This window comes from Cervus elaphus, chromosome 33 (assembly GCF_910594005.1).
Source record: "Cervus elaphus chromosome 33, mCerEla1.1, whole genome shotgun sequence".
Lineage (NCBI taxonomy): Eukaryota > Metazoa > Chordata > Mammalia > Artiodactyla > Cervidae > Cervus > Cervus elaphus.
In genome coordinates, this window is record NC_057847.1 from 29,568,479 (window position 1) to 29,590,917 (window position 22,439).

A 22,439-nucleotide genomic window follows, 5' to 3' on the forward strand; every position below is an offset into this window, starting at 1 on the left:
CAAGATCCTACTGTATCAGCACAAAGAACTATATATTCAATATCCCATGATAAATCATAACAGAAAGAATATTTTTTAAAAAAAGAATGTGTGTGTGTATATATATGTGTGTGTGTATAACTGAACCATTTTGCTGTACAGCTGAAATTAACATAACATTGTAAATCAACTATCCTTCAATTACAGGTACTAATAAAAAACATGTTCAATGACCCAATTTCTTCAAATAGCAAAGTGCATTTGGGGTGGGGGCGATGATAGGCACAGGAAAAGATAAGAAGGGATTCTATTAATTAAAAGACTATAAGCAGTCTCTACAACTACAAATAAAAAAATAAAATAAAATAAATAAGAAACAGTTGGGGAAATCTGAACTCTGACTAGATATTTGATGATATTGAGGAACTAAGTTACTCAGGAGTGATTGTGGTTTTAAAAAATAAGTCTTTAAAAAAATAAGTCTTTTCTATTCAGCAGATATGGTGAAATGTTTATAGATGAAATAAAATGATGTCTGGAATCTGTTTCCAAATAATTCTAGGAGGAAAAATTAGTCACAAGTTAATCACTGTTAGAGATTGATGGGGACATTAGAAATTAGAGATTGATGGGGACATGGAGGTACATTTTACTAGTCTCTTTACATCACCACATAGTTAAAATTTTCCATATTCAAAGATAAAAGAAAAAGAGAAGAGACAAATCAAAATAAATAAAGAATTCAGAAGTTAGGAAAAAGTAAAGAGGGGTAAAAGGTGAGAGGATGTCAGAGGGTGGTGAGGCTCAGAAAGAAAGGAAACAGCCAGAGATTTTCCCTGCTACAATTCCCAGTTAAAATAACTCTTGAGATTTAATAGCTTTTAATGCTAGTTTCTTATATTTTTCCTCATATCCTGAAATGACAAAAGAGCTGTGGAACAGTAGAATTATCTAATATTAACAAGTTTAGTGCAAAAAATTGCTAAAAGGGAATTAAATGAAGTAACAAGTCAAAGTACCTTTAAAAATATAAAACAATGAACAAATAACAGTCCAAAATAATAACAGAAGCTTCACTGGGGCAGAGATATTATTTTGTTTTGCTTCTTATTGTAATAGCGATGATCAATAAATATATGTGACATGAATGAATGAATAAAAGAAAACATTAAGTTGATGATTATACAGTATTCGGTGAAGAAGTTATAGAGGGACAAGTTAAGTGGCAACAATCTAATAAACTGAATTCTTTAAAACAGTAGAAAAAGATAAGCAGCTGTGAAATTAGTTAGTATTCGAACACATTTCCTTTTAATTATAGTAGGCATTTCTCATCTAGACGGCTCTATTGTCCTATTCAGTGAGGGTTTCAAAGACCAATTTCATATTTAAACAAGAGTAATAAGACAAAAAAACTAATCTACCAGGCATCGCATTAGACCCTTTTACCTATATTACATTACTTAACCAACATGACAATCCTCAAAAATCACTATTATCTCTGTATTTAAAAGAAAGCAATAAACTCGGCCAGATTAAGTCAAGCAGTAGATGTTTTTCTGGAACTCTCTTGCTTTTTTGATGATCCAGCGGATGTTGACAATTTGATCTCTGGTTCCTCTGCCTTTTCTAAAACCAGCTTGAACGTATGGAAGTTCACGGTTCATGTATTGCTGAAGCCTGGTTTGGAGAATTTTGAGCATTACTTTGCTAGCATGTGAGACGAGTGCAATTGTGCAGTAGTTTGAGCATTCTTTGGCATTGCCTTTCTTTGGGACTGGAATGAAAACTGACCTTTTCCAGTCCTGTGGCCACTGCTGAGTTTTCCAAATTTGCCAGCATACTGAGTGCAGCACTTTCACAGCATCATCTTTTAGGATTTGAAATAGCTCAACTGGAATTCACTAGTTTTGTTTGTAGTGAGGCCCACTTGACTTCACATTCCACGATGTCTGGCTCTAGGTGAGTGATCACACCATTGTGATTATCTTGGTTGTGAAGAACTGTTTTGTATAGTTCTTCTGTGTATTCTTGCCACCTCTTCTTAATCTCCTCTGCTTCTGTTAGGTCCATACCATTCCTGTCCTTTATTGAGCCCATCTTTGCATGAAATGTTCCCTTGGTATCTCTAATTTTCTTGAAGAGATCTCTAGTCTTTCCTATTCTATTGTTTTCCTTTATTTCTTTGCACTGATCACTGAGGAAGGCCTTCTTAAACTCTCCTTGCTATTCTTTGGAACTCTGCATTCAAATGCGTACATCTTTCCTTTTCTCCTTTGCTTTTGGCTTCTCTTCTTTTCACAGCTATTTGTAAGGCCTCCTCAGACAGTCATTTGGCTTTTTTGCATTTCTTTTTCTTGGGGATGGTCTTGATCCCTGTCTCCTGTACAATGTCACGAACCTCTGTCCACCGTTCATCAGGCACTCTGTCTATCACATCTAGTCCCTTAGATCTATTTCTCACTTCCACTGCATAATTGTAAGGAATTTTATTTAGGTCATACCTGAATGGTCTAGAAAAACATCTATTTCTGCTTTATTGACTATGCCAAAGACTTTGACTGTTTGGATCACAATAAACTGTGGAAAATTCTGAAAAAGATGGAATACCAGACTACCTGACCTGCCTCTTGAGAAATCTGTATGCAGGTCAGGAAGCAACAGTTAGAACTGGACACGGAACAACAGATTGGTTCCAAATAGGAAAAGGAGTACATCAAGGCTATATATTGTCACCCTGCTTATTTAACTTATATGCAGAGTACATCATGAGAAATGCTGGGCTCGATGAAGCATGAGCTGGAATCAAGATTGCCAGAAGAAATATCAATAACCTCAGATATGCAGATGACACCACCCTTATGGCAGAAAGGGAAGAAGAACTAAAAAGCCTCTTGATGAAAGTGAAAGAGGAGAGTCAAAAAGTTGGCTTAAAGCTCAACATTCAGAAAACAAAGATCATAGTATCCGGTCCCATCACTTCATGGCAAATAGATGGGGAAACAGTGACAGACTTTATTTTTTTGGGCTCCAAAATCACTGCAGATGGTGACTGCAGCCATGAAATTAAAAGATGCTTACTCCTTGAGAGAAAAGTTATGACCAACCTAGACAGCTTATTAAAAAGCAGAGACATTACTTTGCTAACAAAAGGTCCATCTAGTCAAATCTATGGTTTTTCCAGTAGTCAAGTATGGATGTGAGAGTTGGACTATAAAGAAAGCTGAGTGCCAAATAATTGATGCTTTTGAACTGTGGTGTTGGAGAAGACTCTTGAGAGTCCCTTGGACTGCAAGGAGAGCCAACCAGTCCATTCTAAAGAAGATCAGTCCTGAGTGTTCATTGGAAGGACTGATGTTGAAGCTGAAACTCAAAGCCTTTGGCCACCTGATGCGAAGAGCTGACTCATTTGAAAAGACCCTGATGCTGTGAAAGGTTGAAGGCAGGAGGAGAAGGGGATGACAGAGGATGGGATGGCTGGATGGCATCACCGACTCAATGGACATGCGTTTGGTAAACTCTGGCAGTTGGTGATGGACAGGGAGGCCTGGCATGCTGTGGTCCATGGGGTCGCAAAGAGTCGGACAAGACTGAGCGATTGAACTGAACTGAAATGAACTGAAGCGAAGTTGCTCAGTCGTGTCCGACTCTTTGCAACCCCATGGACTGTAGCCTATCACGCTCCTCAGTCCATGGAATTTTCCAGGCAAGAGTACTGGAGTGGGTTGCCATTTTCTTCTCCAGGGGATCTTCCCGACCCAGGGATCGAACCCAGGTCTTCCGCATTGCAGGCAGATGCTTTACCATCTGAGCCACCAGGGAAGTCCTGTATCTGAAATCAGAGGAATTTCTTCTATCTAATTCTTTCTACTCTACTAATTCAGAGTAAACACCCTAGGAAAAAAATGCCCTGGAGAAATATGTGTTTTATTTACTTTGCTTCACACATACTCTTATTGAAAAAGGATTACATTTATTGGAACTGGAGTGTAATATTCATCACTACCTCAAAATACTTCAGTATGGCAGAGAATAGAGAATATTCAGACAAATTCTTCAAATTTTTAAAAACATTAACTCTAAGATTTGCAAACGTCAATTGGCAGGCTGTTACAAGAGTGACTACTTCTACACGCAAGAAACAAGGGCAAAGTAACCTGAATATGTCTTATATAATTAAAATATTTAAACTATTTATTTAAAATATTTAGACTATTTCTGGACTTAAATGTTTCTAGATATTAGAACAATCAAGTTGCCAAGAAAGTCACTCAGTTTTTGGCCACCCAGCATTGGTAAGATTCCATCACACTCTAAAGAAAAACACTATGTAACATACAGAGAGATCTCTCTTAAAGGCTTCTTTCAACACCAAGAAAGTGAGATAAAACCAGATTAAGAATCTTTGCTAAAAAAAAAACTTAAAAAGACCCTTGCTATACAGAGCTACAGTTATATCTAAACAAAAATATAGCTTTTATTTGAGAGATTTACTAATCTGTTGCAAACACTTCATCTCTAAAAATGTTCCCACTAAATATTACTTTGATTTTTACCTGAGGATGCTTGTAACAGTACAACCAATCCCGTAGGTCTGTCTTCAGAGGAGGGCCCACTCTGTCCACAAATAACACAATCATATACTGCCTCAGAAACTTGAGGTTCTGCTGTGGTGATCTCCATAGGAATATCACTCTCTGGAGAATCTGAGGAGAAAAAGTTGCAACTCTTAATTACTGAAAAGAAAATCTCTCTTTAACAAAATTATGGGAAAAAAAAATCAAGCTCAAATAATTTGGAACTTCAGTATCAATAAATTATATAGTAATAAAACTATGGGAAAATTATCTCGCTAAAATAAAATGTTATCTCATAAAAGACAAAATTACAAAAAATGGATGCTATGACTTCCGATTTCTGGGTTGGGAAGATCCCCTTGAAGAGGAAATGGTAACCTACTCCAGTATTCTTGACTGGGAAATCCCATGGTGTGCTACAGTCCATGGGGTCACAAAGAGCTGGATGTGACTTAGCAACTAAAACAATAAGAATTCTTCTAATGTTGTATCATACATAAAATTAAAACTAAAAACACAGATGCAAAGGTATTTGTATCTAAAAATATTGTTTTAATATTATAATTAAGGAAATAAGGGGGAGATCATTTGCTTTAATTTTCTTTGAAGCACTTCAGAAGGAAAATTTATAATAACATGGCAGCTCTTGGAAAGAAATGGCAATATTTACTAGGAGATAAAAGGGGAAAAAACTTTTTCTTTTTTCTTTTAATTGTAGTGATTATATCTTAGTGATAATAATTATCAATATGTACTTATGTAGGATAAACATTTCTATATGACCATATATATAATAAAGCAAAATTATAATAGAAAATAAAATAACAGCAATCCTTTGGTGATATGTCATTAACAGCAAGAAATAAAATACTGAGTCAATAACCATTTCAGATAAAAATTCATAGAATCATCCACAGTGGCAAAAGAAAGGAATAGAGGGGATTGGGAAGATTAAAGAAGCAGAAATGATTTATGACATGTTTAAAAGATGGAGGCATATCTAAATAAATATGTTAAAAAAAGGACAGAAATAGAAAAAGAAAGATGTCAAGTTTATATATGTTTTAATAAGATTTCATGCAGATAAACATACATCAGATATTTACTAAGACTGAGAGGAAAAGGGGCGAAACCTAAAATAAAACTTTGGATAATGCACAAAATTAATGGAAATTTTAAATAAGCCAATGAAGAGATCAAAAGCTTAAAGTGGTCTTGTATATCCTCCCTCAATATCTCTCCCTGAGTATCTCTCTGTCTCTCCTTCTCGATCATACCACTTATTTGAGAATGAGTCTGTGGTTGCCTACTGGAGAAGGAGACAGCCCACCTGGAACAGAGCCCAGGTGTCCTACCAGCTCAGGCCAGTCCCAACTAACCAACTATCAGATCATTCTTGGAACATGCTTTGTTTTTGTGATTATGGAGTTTTGTGGATGAAAGGAGAAAAGAATGGGAAAATGATGTAGGGATGATATATTTAGTGCCCTCAGAACCATGGGAAATATGTTTTTGCTTGGAAACATTATGCCTATGCTGGGGAACAGACGACTGCAAAACACAAGTATCTGGAGAAAAGGGAAACCTCTTGTACTGTTGGTGGAATGTAAACTGATACAGCCACTATGGAGAACAGTACGGAGAGTCCTTGAAAAACTAAAAATAAAACTACCATATGCCCCAACAACTCCACTACTGGGCATATACACTGAGAAAACCATAACTGAAAGAGATGCATGTACCCCAATGTTCCTTGCAGTGAGGACATGGAAACAATCTATGTTCATGCATAAAGAAGTTGTAGTACATATATACAATGGAATATTACTCAGCCATAAAAAGACCACATTTGAGTCAGGCCTAACGAAGTGGATGAACCTAGAGCCTGTTAGACAGAGTGAAGTAAGTCAGAAAGAAAAAACAAATATCGTCCATTAACACATATATACGGAATCTATTTGCAGGACAGCAATGGAGATGCAGACATAAAGAACAGACTTGTGGACACAGCGGGGGAAGGAGAGGGTGGGGTGAACCGAGAGCAGCATGGAAACATATACATTACCATATGTAAAAGAGCTAGCCAGTGGAAATTTGCTGTAGGATGCAGGGAACTCAAATCAGGTGCTCTGTGACAACATAGAGTGGTAGGATGAGATGGGAGGTGGGAGGGAGGTTCAAGAGGGCGGGGGACGTATGTATACCTATGGCTCATTCATGTTGATGTATAGTAGAGACCAACACAATATTGTAAAGCAATTATCTTCCAATTAAAAATAAACAACAACAACAACAAAAAGTATCACAGGGCAAAGTGTGGTCTGCAGCCTAGGGGTAGGCACAGAGAATCTTCTTTACTGCATAAACTGATCCTTGGTTTTAAGAACATATAATACACTTTAATTTTTAACTACAACTGAGTATTTGCTTGGATCCTACTAGGTGAATTACTACTCATAAACTAAACACACTACTGGAACTTACTCTTTTCTGCTAAGAAGCCTGTAACAACTGCCACAATTGCAAAACTCCTGCTGTGCAATATCATTAATTCTGTACTGTCCTGACCTGGTCATCATTTTTACTACTAACATTCTTGCTTTCCTCTGCTTTTTTAACTTGGTATAGAAAAGGACTTCTCATTCCTTTTTAAAAATATATTATTTAAATATAATTTTAGTTTTGCAGAAAAGTTTTGAAGTCACTACAGAGTTCTCATAAACCTCACACCCAGTTTCCCCTTAAATCTTACGTTAGCATACGACTGTCACAATGAACTAATATTGATATATTACTGAGCAATTTTATTGATATAATACTGATATAAATTAACTAAAGTCCATATTTTCTTCAGATTTCCTTATTTCTACCTAATGTCCTTGTTTTTTTTTGAGGATCCCATCCAGAACAGTGTATTACATTTAGTTGTCAGGTCTCCTTAGGCTACTCTTAGCTGTGGCAGTTTCTCAAGAAACTGTTGTTTTTGATGACCTTAAAAGTTTTGAGGAGTACTCATCAGGTATTCTGTATAACATTCCTCAGCTGTAACTTGTCTGATACTTTTCTCAAGATTAGTCTGAGGTTATGGTTATAAGTGAGGAGGACCACTAAGGTAAAGTACCATTCTCATCAACATCGTATCAATGGTATTTAATATCAATATGATCAATTATTGCTTATATGGACACTGATCATCTCATTTGGGTAGCATTATGATCATTTCATAACATATGCAAATACCAAATTACTAAGTAGTACACCTAAAACTGAGCTTCCCAGGTGGCTCAGTGGTAAAGAATCTGCCTGCCAATGCAGGAGACACAGGAGATGTGGGTTCAATCTCTGGGACAGAAAGATCCCCTGGAGGAGGAAATGGCAACCCACTCCGGTATTCTTATCTGGAAAATCCCATGGACAAAGGAAGCTGGTGGGCTACAGTCCATAGGGTCACAAAGAGTTGGACATGACTAAGCGACTGAGCATGCACACACAAAGACTAACACACACACGTGAAACTAACACAATACTGCACCCCACCTATGCTACAATTATTTTAAAAAGGAAACATGGACTTCCTTGGTGATCCAGTGGTTAAAACTCCTTGCTTCCAATGCAGGTGGCAGTTCAATCTGTGGTCAGGGAACTAAGATCCCGCATGCCCTGCCTCTTGGAAAAAACAGAAGGGGAGGGAAAGCAAACTGCACAGCATTATATATAGTAAAGTTTTATTTCAGGAAAGACAAATAGAAACAAAATCCATTTATATAATTTTTATATGTATTCATATGAAACAACAAAGCCTATTTACAATGATTTCTCCCAAAGGGTTGAGATTTAAAAGAGAAGGTAGGAAGAAATGATCAGCTTTACTTTCGTACAGTTTTGTATATGTTAAACATATATATTTTAAATGTTTTTGCTTGATATCAGTGTGTGTCTTATTTATGGAACAAATAACCAAAACGTAATTTATATTTGTGGGTTGTATTTTTTAATACACCACATCACTGATGACTGACTTAAAATGACAGATACAGCACTATTTCTCAAAAGTGAACAAATTTATGATCAGAACAACCAACATAGAAAAGTATTCTATCCACAAGACCTGCTTTCTAATTTAAGTGAAAAGAAATTCAACTAGTTTCTATTCAGTTGACAGAATAAGAATTTCACAAGGTGACACAGCAAAGTTTATAGTAATTTATAAAATAATAACATAGATGCAACAGCAATAGATACATAGGACTAGTGCACTATATGCATTCCAATGCCACAAGAAGATGGGTCTTACCTAAAAGAAAGCAAGTCTACAACTGTGCCTGATTCCAAGGAAATGTAAGAATATAAAAGAGGCTAGTTTATGATACAACCAAACTCTAAAGTAGCAAAAAAAAAAAAAAAAGTGTCAGGGAAAAAGAAGCAGTTAAAGATGTAAAGAGCATCCTTTTTCATAATAAGAGAAACGCTGATTAAAACTAGACCAGATACCATTTCTTTTCACCAACAAGATTAGCAAAAATAAAAAAGTTTGACAACACATTCTAATGACAAGGATGTAGGTAACTTGCTGTTCTGACACACTGTTGATGGGAATACTAAATGGTACAACCCTTAAAAGGGTAATTTGCAATATGTAGCAAAATTACATATGTGTTTACCCTGACCCAGCAATCCCACATATAGAAATGAATCTTACATATATATTACCAAAATATATAAAGACACATGCCACAAAGATATTTACTGCAATACAACTTATATAGCAAAAGACTGGAAATAATCCAAATGTCCAATACTAGAAGACCATTTGAATAAACTATTGATAGGGGTGGGGTGGGGATCTACCATACAGGTAGAAAAAAGAATAAAGAATATCTCTATACGCTGCATGATGGGATCTCCAGGATGTAACGTTGAGTGAAGAAAGCAAGGCAGAAGAAGTGTACATAGTATGTTATCATTTACCTAAGAAGGGGACACTAGGGATGTAAATATTTTTATATTTCAATATATATACTTATATCCCCAATCTTCTTTATGTAAATTGTTAAAAAAAAATGAAAAGATAAACCTCAAATTAAACTGTATTATTAAACAATGAAACAAACATCTCCTTCCACAACTAACAACAATAAAAGTCAACCAAATCCTGACACATGCCAACTCAAGCTTGGACTACCCCACTTTCCAAATGAAATCTTAAAGGATGGGTACTGTAGACAGTTACTGTTTCTATCTGAAGTGAAAAGTGTCAGTCACTCAGCCATGTGGGACTCCTTGTGACCCCCCAAGGACTCTAACCCACCAGGCTGCTCTGTCCATGTGATTTCCCAGGCAAGAATACTAGAGTGGGTAGCCATTCTCTTCTCCAGGGTATCTTCCCAACTCAGGGATTGAATGGATAGAACCTGGGTCTCCTGCACTGCAGGCAGATTCTTTACCATCTGAGCCACAAGGGAAGCCTAGCTACTTGGTATTTATTATCTCATCTGTTAACAGCAGGACTCAATTATTGCTTAGCAAATCATACCATCACCACGTTTGATTCCTATGACTGGAGTGGAGCTAACCTTATAATCAGGCTAGACTAATAGAACCACATCAAGGATTTTTGTTTCAGTTATTTGAAAAGATAGGGCTTCCCTGGTGGCTCAGAGGGTAAAGTGTCTGCCTGCACCATGGGAGACTCGGGTTCAATCCCTTGGTCAGGAAGATACCCTGGAGAAGGAAATGGCTACTCACTCCAGTACTCTTGCTTGGAAAATCCCATGGACAGAGAAGCCTGGTAGGCTACAGTCCATGGGGCTGCAAAGAATCGGACACGACTGAGCAACTTCACTTTCACTTTCCTTTCACTTTATTTGAAAATAAGTATTGTGTTAATTCTAGTTTAAAAATAAATAAAACTTGCCAAACACAATGACTATCCTTCTATCTTATACCTTAAGCCTCAATCAATCAACATCATCAGTCTACTAATTCTCACTTTGCAACTATTCTCATAACTGTCCCTGTCTGTCTCCAGGCTACCAGCTTGGGGGAGTAAGCAGGGGAGAGACTTCACTCTCCTCAGTTTGCTTCACATATGAGAAATTGTAAAGATTAGGCAAAACTTGCTGATCAATAGCCCAGACTCCACCATTTACTACTGTATAACCTCAGACAAATTTCTTAACTTAAATTTAGGTATGGAATACTGCCATCTATCTCATGTGTCTATCAAGACAAATAAGTCAATATACAGAATGTGTTTAGCACAGTGCTGGTTACATAGTTAACATACAAAAATATATATATCATCATCAGTAGCATCCCCCAAGATTCATACTATTAGACCCAGACTCAAAATACAGAAAAGGTTTTGTGTACACGATGTTTATAATAATTAAATTTTTTTAAAAACTAAAGCTCAATTATGATGGAATGATTAAATAAATTATAGAATAAAAGTAATAATAGTAATAACCAACACTTAAAAACACTTATGCACCAAGCACTCTGTTTTAAATGTTTGAAATGTGTACCATTACATTCAATCTTCACTACAACCCTATGAGGCAGGTAGTATAATGATCTCCTTTTAACTATGTGGAAACCAATGCAGACAGTAAATTACTCCAGGTAATGGAATGGCTGTGATATGAACTTGGCAGTAATGCTCCAGAGTCCATGATCATAACCACTACATGCTACTTCTCCAATGAAGTAAAACCACAGTTACTAGGAATTTTAATAATAATATAGGGACATGTTTATGCTAAAATGTTGAGCAAAAAGACATGATAAAAAATTGTATTACATGGTATCATCTGTAATACATATGTCTTCTAGATCATGAGATTAGGGATAAAATTCATCCTTCTTTATGTTTTTCTGTACCATATAACTTCTACGATTAAATGTTACATGTTTAAGATTCCTCACAGCTCAGTTGGGAAAGCAACCACCTGCTATGCAGGGGACCCTAGTTTGATTCCTGGGTCAGGAAGATCTCCTGGAGAAGGGAAAGGCTACCCACTCCCATATTCTGGCCTGTAGAATTCCATGGACTGTATAGTTCACTGAGTCACAAAGAGTCAGACATGACTGAGTAACTTTCACTTTAAGATCAGAAAGTAATTTCCAAAATAAATTCTTACTCTATATTAAGCATCTAAACTCTCCCTTGAACAACTATGTTGGATTTCAGCCGTATCTGTCTGATAAACCTTAATGAATCAAGGTCTAACATCCTGACTTCTACCCACTGTGGTGGTAATGGTGCTCAGGTCATGTCCAACTCTTTGTGATCCCATGGACTATAGATTCCCAGGCTCCTCTGTCCATGGAATTTTCCAGGCAAGTATACAGGAGTGGGTTGCCACTTCCTGCTCTAGCAGATCCTCCCAACTCAGGGATCGAACCCATGTCTCTTGCACCTCCTGCACAGGCAGGCAGATTCTTTACTACTGTGCCACCTGGGAAGCCCATGACTTCTACACCTACATGGCGAGTAAAAATAAACAAAGGGGGATAGTGATCAGGAGAGAAGGAACTGCAGAGGTTGAGTCTTTTCATTGGAAACTTGATAACTACAAAAAGGAATTATCAACAGATAAGTAAGAATACTAATCACAGAGTAGAAATCTGTTGCATTCAGAGAGAAAAGTGTCTGTCCTTAAATTTTTACCTACTAATATACAATATTGATTTGAGGATTATAAAGTACTGCATGTTAAAAATTTGAAATACTCTAAATACTAAGTTACGAGAGTAGAAATCTTAGACGATCTCTCACACACAAAAATAAAGCCAAAATAAGAAATAAACAACTACAGAATGCTTACATTAATAACACAAATGGGAAATAAGGCAAAAAGACAAAAGGCATCTGACAAAGCAGAGGACTGGACTGAGATTAAATTGTGTCTATATTAAAGATAAATATTATCTCAGGTGTGGACCCTGATTCATGTGTTAATAATAATATATATGTCACATGTAAATGGGGAGAGTAATCAGAGGCAGTGAGACGTATAACTTTGCAATATTTATCTTGAGCAAAGTATGAAAATGAGATCTCAAACAGGTTTTAGGGGTCAAACAGATCTCTCTGGGAAGGGAATGAGCTATGAATAAAAGGAATATACAAATCTGAATGGTCCAGAGTCCCACTGGCATGGCCATAATCAATATAAATAAACCAAATGCTCATGAATCTCTATTACCTCACCTGTCACCACTGCAGCATGCAAGAACCGGGACTAGCAGAGAGCGGAGCCCTTTATCCTGATGGCTTCTGTGAATTGCCTCTGTTTGCTAGCAATCATGTCTGCCTGATCCCTCAATTGTTGTTCCTGTGCCCTGGCTACTGCCAAAAAAGATCAAACCTTCCAAAAAGTAGTAAGATTTAGGACAGCAAGTCAATAACTTTGCAGACTAATGACATTCAAATTTATGATCTTGAACATAACTGGACCCTAAGCATTGCTTATCAATTTTTATACTTAGCCTGGATGAGCAACATCTCCCATTTTCATTAGCAATGTCTCCAAACTTCAGATGGTATGCTTTTCACTCATCAAAACTCACCTTTTACTTAGCCCTGTAAACTGAAGCAACTGAGTGATCACCTGAAGTTCCCACTTTCCCTACCCCTAAAGGAACTTACCTCTATTTCCATCCACGCTTTCCCTCTCCTCTCCCGTCTGCACAGGGAATGAGGTGGCCATTCTCCTATTCAAGACAATACTACCTAACCTCTTCTGGATACTTTGCTTAATCAATTCCTCAGAAAATTGTTTTTGTTTTATCTCATTTGGGAGTGGGAAGAAACAGATAAAAACAATTTCTAAAAACAGTATTCTCTAAGCTTATTTTCTTAGCTCCTAAGGTTGCAAAAAAACAAACCAAACTATTTATCAAACCGTTAAATTAACTCCCCCGAAAATGCTGATCTCAAGTGACTTCAGAACAGAGCTTTTGACTATTACCCTTAGTAGAATTACCAAAGGATAAAATGGTCTGTAAACAATTTTAAATTTTTTAAATTTTAATTCAATGATTTCACTGTTTAACATAATACCCAGGTTGGTATTTTGAAGCTATTTTCTTTATTTGGAAAGAAAAAGCAATTTGCTTACATATGGTGTATTGTGCTTGAGTAGGAGAATATTCTAAATCCTAGGACATGTATGTTGAAGTATTTGGGAGTAAAGTATCATGATGTCTGTAACTTACTTCATCTAGTAGAGGAAGAAAGAGAGTGAGTGAAAGAACAAATTAAGAAAAATGTTAACTAGGTCACATGGTACATGGTAATTTGTAATACTATTCCTTCAGTTTTTCTGTATATGTGAAATTTTTCATAAGAATAAACAGCATGTATGAAATTAATTCATTTTGGCTAAAAAACACCTTTATACACAAATATACTCAGAAAAAGATTTGTAAGGATATAGCCTAGATTAGGAAATCTGATAGTAAAAATATAGTATTATTTTATTTTTGATTATATGTGTTTTCTAAGTTTCCATAACAAAAATTTAATGCTTTTATAATAACAGAAATTTTAATTTTATACATTATAATAGCAAATATTAGTGAGTGGCTAATCAAGACTGAAAACTGAGCATATACTTTTATCTCCACTCCTTTTAAAAAACCACTTAAGAAATAAAAGTAAAGATATACATAAAGAAATATTCCCATAAGAATACAGAAAAATGATGGAGTCATGAAAGAGTTTCACCAACCAACAAATAAGAGACGTCAGTAAAATTTCCAAAAGATTAGAGGAGATGGAGACACGCTGACAATGCAAGAAAGGTATAAGAGCTACAACCACGTATGTATTATGAGAAAGTTACATAAAGGAAGAACTGATAGGTCCGTTAGAAGAATGTCAACTCTGCGCTCAGAATCAGTCAGTGAGGCAGAGGATAGGAGTCTTAAATATTAAGTGATTCTAAAAGCAGAATAATTAAACATAAGTCTATATACATAACTTCACTACTCAGCACCCCATTCCCTCCCCAACTTTGACTGACAGAGCACTCAGATAATTTGGCATTTACCCTAAGGAGGAAAAAATGACTGTCCTTCTCTAAAGGAACTGAACAAGCTGCTTGGAGAGTAAGAGGGTTTTCTAATTGAGCATTAACATCTGGGGGCCCAAACAGAGTAGTCGGCAATCCTTCCACCCAGATCTAAGTCTGACAGTCAACCCACCTCATCCATACATAGGCCAAAGAGAATTACTAGGATCAAACTTATTTAGACCTCAGCAGGGTAACAGGCCATCTTTCCAGAGGAATCAAGAATTATCAGGCAAACAAGGGAAACTAACAACATGAAAGAGTAACTTAAATTTCTAAGCAATTCAGAAGGATAAAGGATAATTTATAATGTGTTAGCACGCTAACACATTCAGAAAGATTTGAGAACAAATTATTCTGACAAAGACCAAGATATTAAAGAGAAGAAACCTCTAAGCATGTAAAGCAAAAAGATATAAAAAAGACACAGAAGATTAAAACATCAATCTAAGAGATCCAATATCCAAATAATCAGAGTCCCACCAAAGAGAATAAAGAAAATATATGGAGAAAAGTATTATAATAGTTTTCTACTGCTGTTTAACAAATTACCCAAAATTCAGTGGCCTAAAACAATAGTTTTCTGAGGGTCAGGAATCTGGGAGCAATTTAGCTTGATGGTTCTGGCTCAGGATCTCTCGTGAGATTGCTATTAAACAAACAGCTGGACAGTAGCATCTAAAATTTTGAAAAGGGCTGACAGATTCACATTCAGGCTTATTTACAGGACTGCTGGCCAGAGGCTTCAGTCCCTAACCACATATGCTTCTCCATCAGGCTGCTAACAACATGGCAGCTGGCTTTCCCCAGAATAAGTAATCTGAGAGACAGAAAAGCAGTCAAGACAGAAGTCACCATATCTTTCATAACCTAATCTCAGAAATGACATATCACCACTTCTGCCATGTCCCGGTGATCGCGAATACCAATTCTGACACAGCGTCAGAGTAGAGCACGCAAGGCATACAAACTAGGTGGTATGGATCGTGGAGGGTCATCTTGGAAGATGGCTATACTAGTTCATCAAGAAAATCATAGGAAATATTTTTCTCAGAGCTTCTGATACACGACTTTTCAGCCTGAAAAGGTCCATTAAGTACTAAGGAGAATGAAAAAGATTCACCTAGATACATATCATAAAACTTCATATCTCTAAGAATCAAACAGTTATAAAAGTGTCACAAGAAAGGGAAAAAAAATGCTAACTCACAAAGGAATAAGAATCAAATTACCACCACACTTCTTATCAAATTAATGGTAAAAGACAAGAGAGTAGTCCTTTATCAGGTGTAACAAAAAATGTGTATTAACAGGGAATTTACATTCATCCAAATGAACAATCAAGCACAAGAGCAAACCAGAGTCCCATCTGGAAATAAAAAGAATCAGAAAGTTTAACTTCCAGTATAAGCATTACTATGAATATACTTGCACTCCAATAAAACAAGACCTCCAAAAAGAGATAAGATGCAGGAGACACCAGATGAACCCTGTAAGAGGGAAGTTCCAAGGTAACAGATGTACAGTATGCCTACAGAGCAAATGGACCAGACTGGAACAGAATTCTATGCAAAGGATGACTGAGTGGGCAGAATAACAGGGACATCAAAAAGGCATGTTAGTTAGAAAAAAAGGTAGTTGGAACTTTCAGGAAAAACAAAAGACAAAATAACAAATAGAAATGAGTAAAGGGTGGTATAGTTTAAGCAATTCCAAGACTGTAAGAAAAGAGGCTATGTACTAAATACAATCTCCTTAATGCAGTCTAGGAGTCAGGTCACTGGAGTCAAAGAAAATAAATGAATACTAGGCTATTATTTAGCCCTGAAGTTAACAGCATTCAAAAAGTTATCTTGATGTTTTTCAACATTTAGAATAAACCTTTGAATGGAAGACTTGACTGCAACTGCAAAATAAAATGTTAGCAATGTTAATTTAAAAGAAAACAAGTTGACTTCCCTGGTGGCAGAGTGGATAAGAATCCACGCGCTAATGCAGGGCACGTAGGTTTGATCCCTGGTCCAGGAAGATTCCACATGCCGCAGAGCAACCAAGTCTGTGCACAGGAACTACTGAGCCTGCCGGGTTGCAACTACTGAGTCTGCCTGCTGAAGTCCGTGTGCCTACAGCCCATGCTTCACAAGAGAAGCCACCACACTGAGAAGTCCGTGCACCGTGAGGTAGAGCCCAGACACCGCAACTAGAGAAAAGCCAGCACACAGCAACAAAGCCCCAGCACAACCAAAAATAATAAAGAAAAGAAAAGAAAACAAGTAACTTCTAAAAAGCAGAAGGTAGTGATGATGAAAAGAAAAATGAAAGATAGGGGTGCTTACTCGTTCATTTTACATGAAGAGATATGAAGAAACTGGCTATAGATAGAACATTTAAAAGATATTAGAATTATCTTTAATGTGTAAAAACCAAAAACTTGCAAGTATCCATTTTTGGAAAGAAGGAGGAAGAGAAAACATAGAAAACAGAAAAGCAATATCAATGAACTAAATCGTCATCTTTCATACAAGAAAGTCAACCAACAGCAAGTTAATCCAACAAACAGAACTTCGTATACTTTACATTCAAAGTTATATCCTGAACATAAACTCCACTGTTAATGGTTTAGAACACATTATGCTAAATCTGGACTGACCCTCCTCTTCTGAATATCAGTTACATGTACTTATGTGCATGAGAATGTATTTGCATGTTTGAACATACATTCTTGTATTTTATTTCAGCATTTTTGTCTAAAAGTAAAAAAAAGAGGGAAATCACTGAAATGCAAGAAGTAGTCAGAGAAAGGAGTATCCTATTAACTGAAGACAGATTAATCAAGATTTAATCTAGTTCTCCTATGTCTGTAAGAGATTACTCACAAGATTGTACTGTCTGTCACACAGGAAAATGGCATCCTCTCTCACTGTAAAATGCTAATGCTAATCCTAATGGAAGTAAGAGGTGTACCCGATTTTAAGAAACAGTGAACGTGTGAGCAGCAAGAGAAACATAAAGTATCTGAAACTATTTTGAGGATCTTAGAATAATTTCACATGAAAAAATCAGAATAAGTAAGTTCATATTGATGAACCTTATAAATCTAAAGGGCAGTTTAACAGAAGAGAGTAGCAGAATACTACTGTATTACTACCATCAAGAACTTTCTAACAACTGCAGCTAACTCAACAACAGAATGGACCACCTATAATAAAGGTCTGATCTTCCCTCACTCCATTGATCAATAAAGACCAGAAATCATCTGTCTATAATGTTAAAAACTGATGGATGACAGGACTGGATAAGTCTTATGGTAATAACTGTAAGTATGAGTGTTCTAAACTAATAAATTTTGACTTACCAACATCCATGGCAGTTTCCATGAAGCTTTTCTGTCGTGATGCAAACTCTGCAAGCAATTTCTGCTGTCTTTCTCTAGCCTTTTGTCGCCTAGATTAAATAGAAATAAAGTGTTAAGTACCAGACACACTTAAGACATATCTACTATCTTTCAGGAGTATATAATCTTTGAAAGGGTCCCTGACACACAGCTAAGAACAACCAAATTTTTGTACTATGTTTTAAATTTCATGTAAAGTTTTATTGTCCTTAAAGGATTCTGCTGCTTTAAAATGGTCTGAAAATCCCTAGGCGTAAACAGGTAAAAATTAAAGAAAAAATTTAAAATGTGAAATAATAATTAAAGTAGACAAAAAATTTTCCAACTACACAATTTCCTAAGTATATGTCAGTTCATAGTAAGAGCAAGAAAAGCTTTAGCTACAAACTCATAATTTAATCCCAGGTACAAATAATAGCAAGCTCACTGCTAGAAGAAACTATTATGTTAAGCTATGAAAAGAATCTAAAAGGTAAAAATAGTCAGATTTACTGTTACCTTAAGAAAAGGTCTCTCCTAAAAGAGGATTAACAAAAAGCCAGGAAGTTTTCTAGTTTCTACTAGGCAACAGTACAAATTTGGCTTATTCTGTTTGAAGTAAAAGAAAATAAATTCACTTTATTCTATTTATTAATTATCCCTTATCTACTTCCAAAGAGCATTTTAATCTGAGGTTAACTGCAGAAAAAAGAAAAAGAGTGTAATATAAGTATAAAAAATAAAAGTAAACTAATAAAGACAGGAGATAGGCTTCTCCAGATTTAAAGATGCTAGCAATACTAATAAGCATAAAATTCTACCCCCAAAAAGGTAAGGTTAATAAAATAATTCAACACAAGAGAGGAGGAAGAGGAAGAATAAAAAGATTTAAAGGTTCGTTATATATTAACCCATCGGGAAAGACAAACTTTTCATTTGGAACAAAACTCAAAAAGGAATTTAACACAGCCCATGATACAAAGGACATTGAAAATATAATGGATGTAATACACTATAGAAGTTTCTTTTAATGACTATTCATTATATTTATCTACTGCAAAAGAATTTTATTAAACTGAGATTCTATGAAATTATTTCTATGGGAAACCTAAAAGAATTCAGTTATTAATCTGAAATGATTCAAGGATACAGAAGATAGAATTTAGAAGAATGGAAGGAATGCTAATAGTAATTTTAAGATTATTCATACATCTGCTCCCACCCATTTAGTGGAGATAATCACAAACATCTATAAAATCAAGTACTATGGATCAGTTTACCCTGCTGCTGCTGCTGCTAAGTCGCTTCAGTCGTGTCTGACTCTGTGCGACCCCAGAGACGGCAGCCCACCAGGCTCCCCAGTCCCTGTGATTCTCCAGGCAAGAACACTGGAGTGGGCTGCCATTTAAGTGACATATATCTGCCAATACAGTTCAAGAGATTTTTAACATTCCTTTACTAATATTTACTTTAAATATAATTTAGAGTCCACATAAGAAAACTCATTTTATTATCTATTTTGTAAATACAACTCTTATATTTTTATATTTAAACCAAAATATTATCATCTAGGGTGATCACTCAAGTCTACTCATCAAACTTGACTCCCAAAGACATTAGCCATTTAAAAATATTAAAAACCACTCCTGCCCTCTCCTTCCTTCCTGAATATGGAAGGTGACACAGTGGCCTAGGACAGGGTGTCAAGACCCAACAGCCTGGCACAGGACGGCATTCATGCAGGGAAAAGTTGTAAGAAGTTGGTTACATACAAGGGAACTAATAAAAAATTAACACTATTAAGGATTAGAGGGGTCAGGTTTCTCACTGTGGGACTAGAGAGCTATAATTATGAAAAGAGAGAAAAGATGAATAAATCCTATGGTGCTGGATTAGAATTGGGATTATCAGGTTGAACTCACAGTCACAGTTTTTAATACCTCTCTCTCCCCTCACTATATCCCCCTCTTGTGCACACCCTTTTTGACCACTAAGAGAGTCTGTGAATGAGCTCATCAGAATGAGTGCATAGACTGGTTTCCAAGTAACATTCTCCACTAAAAGTAACCAAGACTATTTGGACAAATGTCTAATATAAAAAAAAGATGAACCTGGGCTATCTTCTTGGCCCAGAAAATAAGAAAATAATCAAAGAATGGTGGGGAGAGACATATAAAGAACACAGAAACCAGCTTGAAGGGACTCCCACTGGTCAAATCTAGAACAATCTGAGCATCAAAATGATTAATGAGCAGATCATAGCTCATAAAGTAAAACAGCAATCTGTAACTCTAAACTGATACAAGCAGATAAATGAATGAACTGAAACAATGAAGAACAGAATACTGCAGAATCTCAAAGTATCTCTCCACAAATTATTAACACATACTAATTACAAAGGTGAGGAAGGGGAGGATATTTACAAAGAGTAACTTGACAGTGGAGTCTAACAGATACCCCTATAATCAAGTGATCAAAGTTAATCAGTAGTCATGAAACAAATTAAAATCATGTGACAACTGATGGGATGCAGTCAAAACAAAACAGCAACGTTCCCACTCTGCCTTTTTTTTTTTTTGGCTAGGCCACATGAGCTGTGGAATCTTAGTTCCCTAACCAGGAAGTGAACCTGGGCCACAGCAATGAAAGCTGAGAATCCTAACCACTAAGCCACCAGGAAACGCCCAGCAACACTTTTTTGATATTGTTCTCAAAGATGTATCATCCAAATCCAAGCATAATGGAAAAGTAGACAAGCCCAAATTGAGGGATATTCTACAATGCTTACTGCTCTGTAATTTTCAAAAGTGCCAAGGTCAAGAAAATAAAGGAAAATGGGACGACTATTCCATACTGAAGGAAATCAAAGAGATACGACAACAAAATATGATGAGTGATTCTGGACAGGATCTTTCTGGTATAACCAACATTACTGGAACAACTGTCAAAACTTGGGATCTAAGGATTTTATCATACTAAGTAAAATGCTAATTCCTTTATTTTGAAAGGTGTATTGTGATTATATAAGAAAATGCCCTTATTTCTAAAAACTATGCACTCAAGTATTCCACTGTAAAACAACTTACTCTGAAATGATCTAGAAAGTTCTCTGTATTATCCTTGAAACACTTCTGTAAGTTTAAGATTTTTTCAAAATAAAAAGGTTTTAAAAGTTAAACCCATCCTCAAAGGACTAAAATTTGTCACTAAGGAAGAAACAGAAACAAACAAAAATGTGCTGTAGATGCTCAAAGAACTATGAGACCTCCAAAAATATTTCAATAATAATAGCAGTGATAGAATACGTGTTTGGTCTTCTATACTACTCCTTCATAAACTAGTAAGTTTCACTGTTTAATTAAAACAATGAGCTATACACTCTACAGCTGACCTTTAAATATGTACATGTACATTTACATTTAGAACATATAGGTTCACAAAATACTATTTCAAGTAACAAATCTGAATACCAAACTCATTTTACCTGCACTGGCAAGCAGAATCTAATCCACTGTGCCACCAAGAAAGTCCTAGAAATGAATTTCAACGCCAGTGCCATTCAATTATATTAGAGGTTTTCTTAAGAAAATTGATGGGCACTAGTATTAAGATTCATTTCGAGGACATCCTTGGTGGCACAGTGGATAAGATTCTGCCTGCCAATGCAGGTGACACGAGTCTGATCCCTGGTCCCAGAAGATTACACATGCCGCAGAGCAACTAAGCCCCTGTGCCACAACTACTGAGCCCTCGCTCTAGGGCCTGCGAGTCACAACTACTAAAGCTCACGCACCTGGAGCCTCTGCTCTACCATGAGAAGTCCGTGACCCACAACGAGAGCAGCCCCTACTCTCTGGACTAGAAAAGCAACGAAAGACCCAGCACAGCCAAAAATAAATAAACAAATATTTTAGAGAAAATTCATGTATTCTGGAATTACTATAAATTATAGATAATCATGTCTGTCAACTTTAGTCTGTGAGACACTGAGCAGAGACTTAGTCACACCAGGTGACTTCAACAGAAACAAGAAAATATATGGGTATCGTTTTAAATTGTGTTTTTAACAATGTATTTCTGTAATAGTTGTCTATGATTTCTAGAAAAGGAGTGTTATTTTTCCCTTGTGAATTTTTTCATAATTTAGGTTATTCCTTTCTAAACTTGGACATAAAAGTGCATGAAGACCATTAACAAAAAGACACAAGTTCTAGCACGTTCATACAACTCAGCAATTTTCCATTATGACCTAAGAAGTGGACATACTAAGGTTGCATTTGGTTACAACCCTCTAGAGTTTTCTATTTGTATCTAGTTTTCTATGGAGTTAATCATTATGAGGGCTTCCCAGGCGGTGCAGTGGTAAAGAATCCCTTTGCCAGTGCAAGAGATGGAAGAGACTCAAGTTCGATCCCTGTGTTGGAAAGATCC

At 36.2% G+C, this 22,439-nt stretch overlaps 1 protein-coding gene across 6 annotated transcripts in view; it reads right to left on the reverse strand.

Moving 5' to 3' along the window:
- The window catches only part of UBR3 (ubiquitin protein ligase E3 component n-recognin 3), a 201,601-nt gene that overhangs the window by 59,900 nt on the left and 119,262 nt on the right, over nt 1-22,439 (reverse strand). For all 6 annotated transcript variants that reach the window (XM_043894027.1, XM_043894023.1, XM_043894026.1 and 3 more), the window contains 2 exons: nt 17,991-18,079; nt 4,536-4,685 (listed from right to left, as the gene is read on the reverse strand). In XM_043894027.1, the coding sequence (XP_043749962.1) occupies nt 4,536-4,685; nt 17,991-18,079 (239 nt within the window). The remainder of the gene's footprint in view (nt 1-4,535; nt 4,686-17,990; nt 18,080-22,439) is intronic.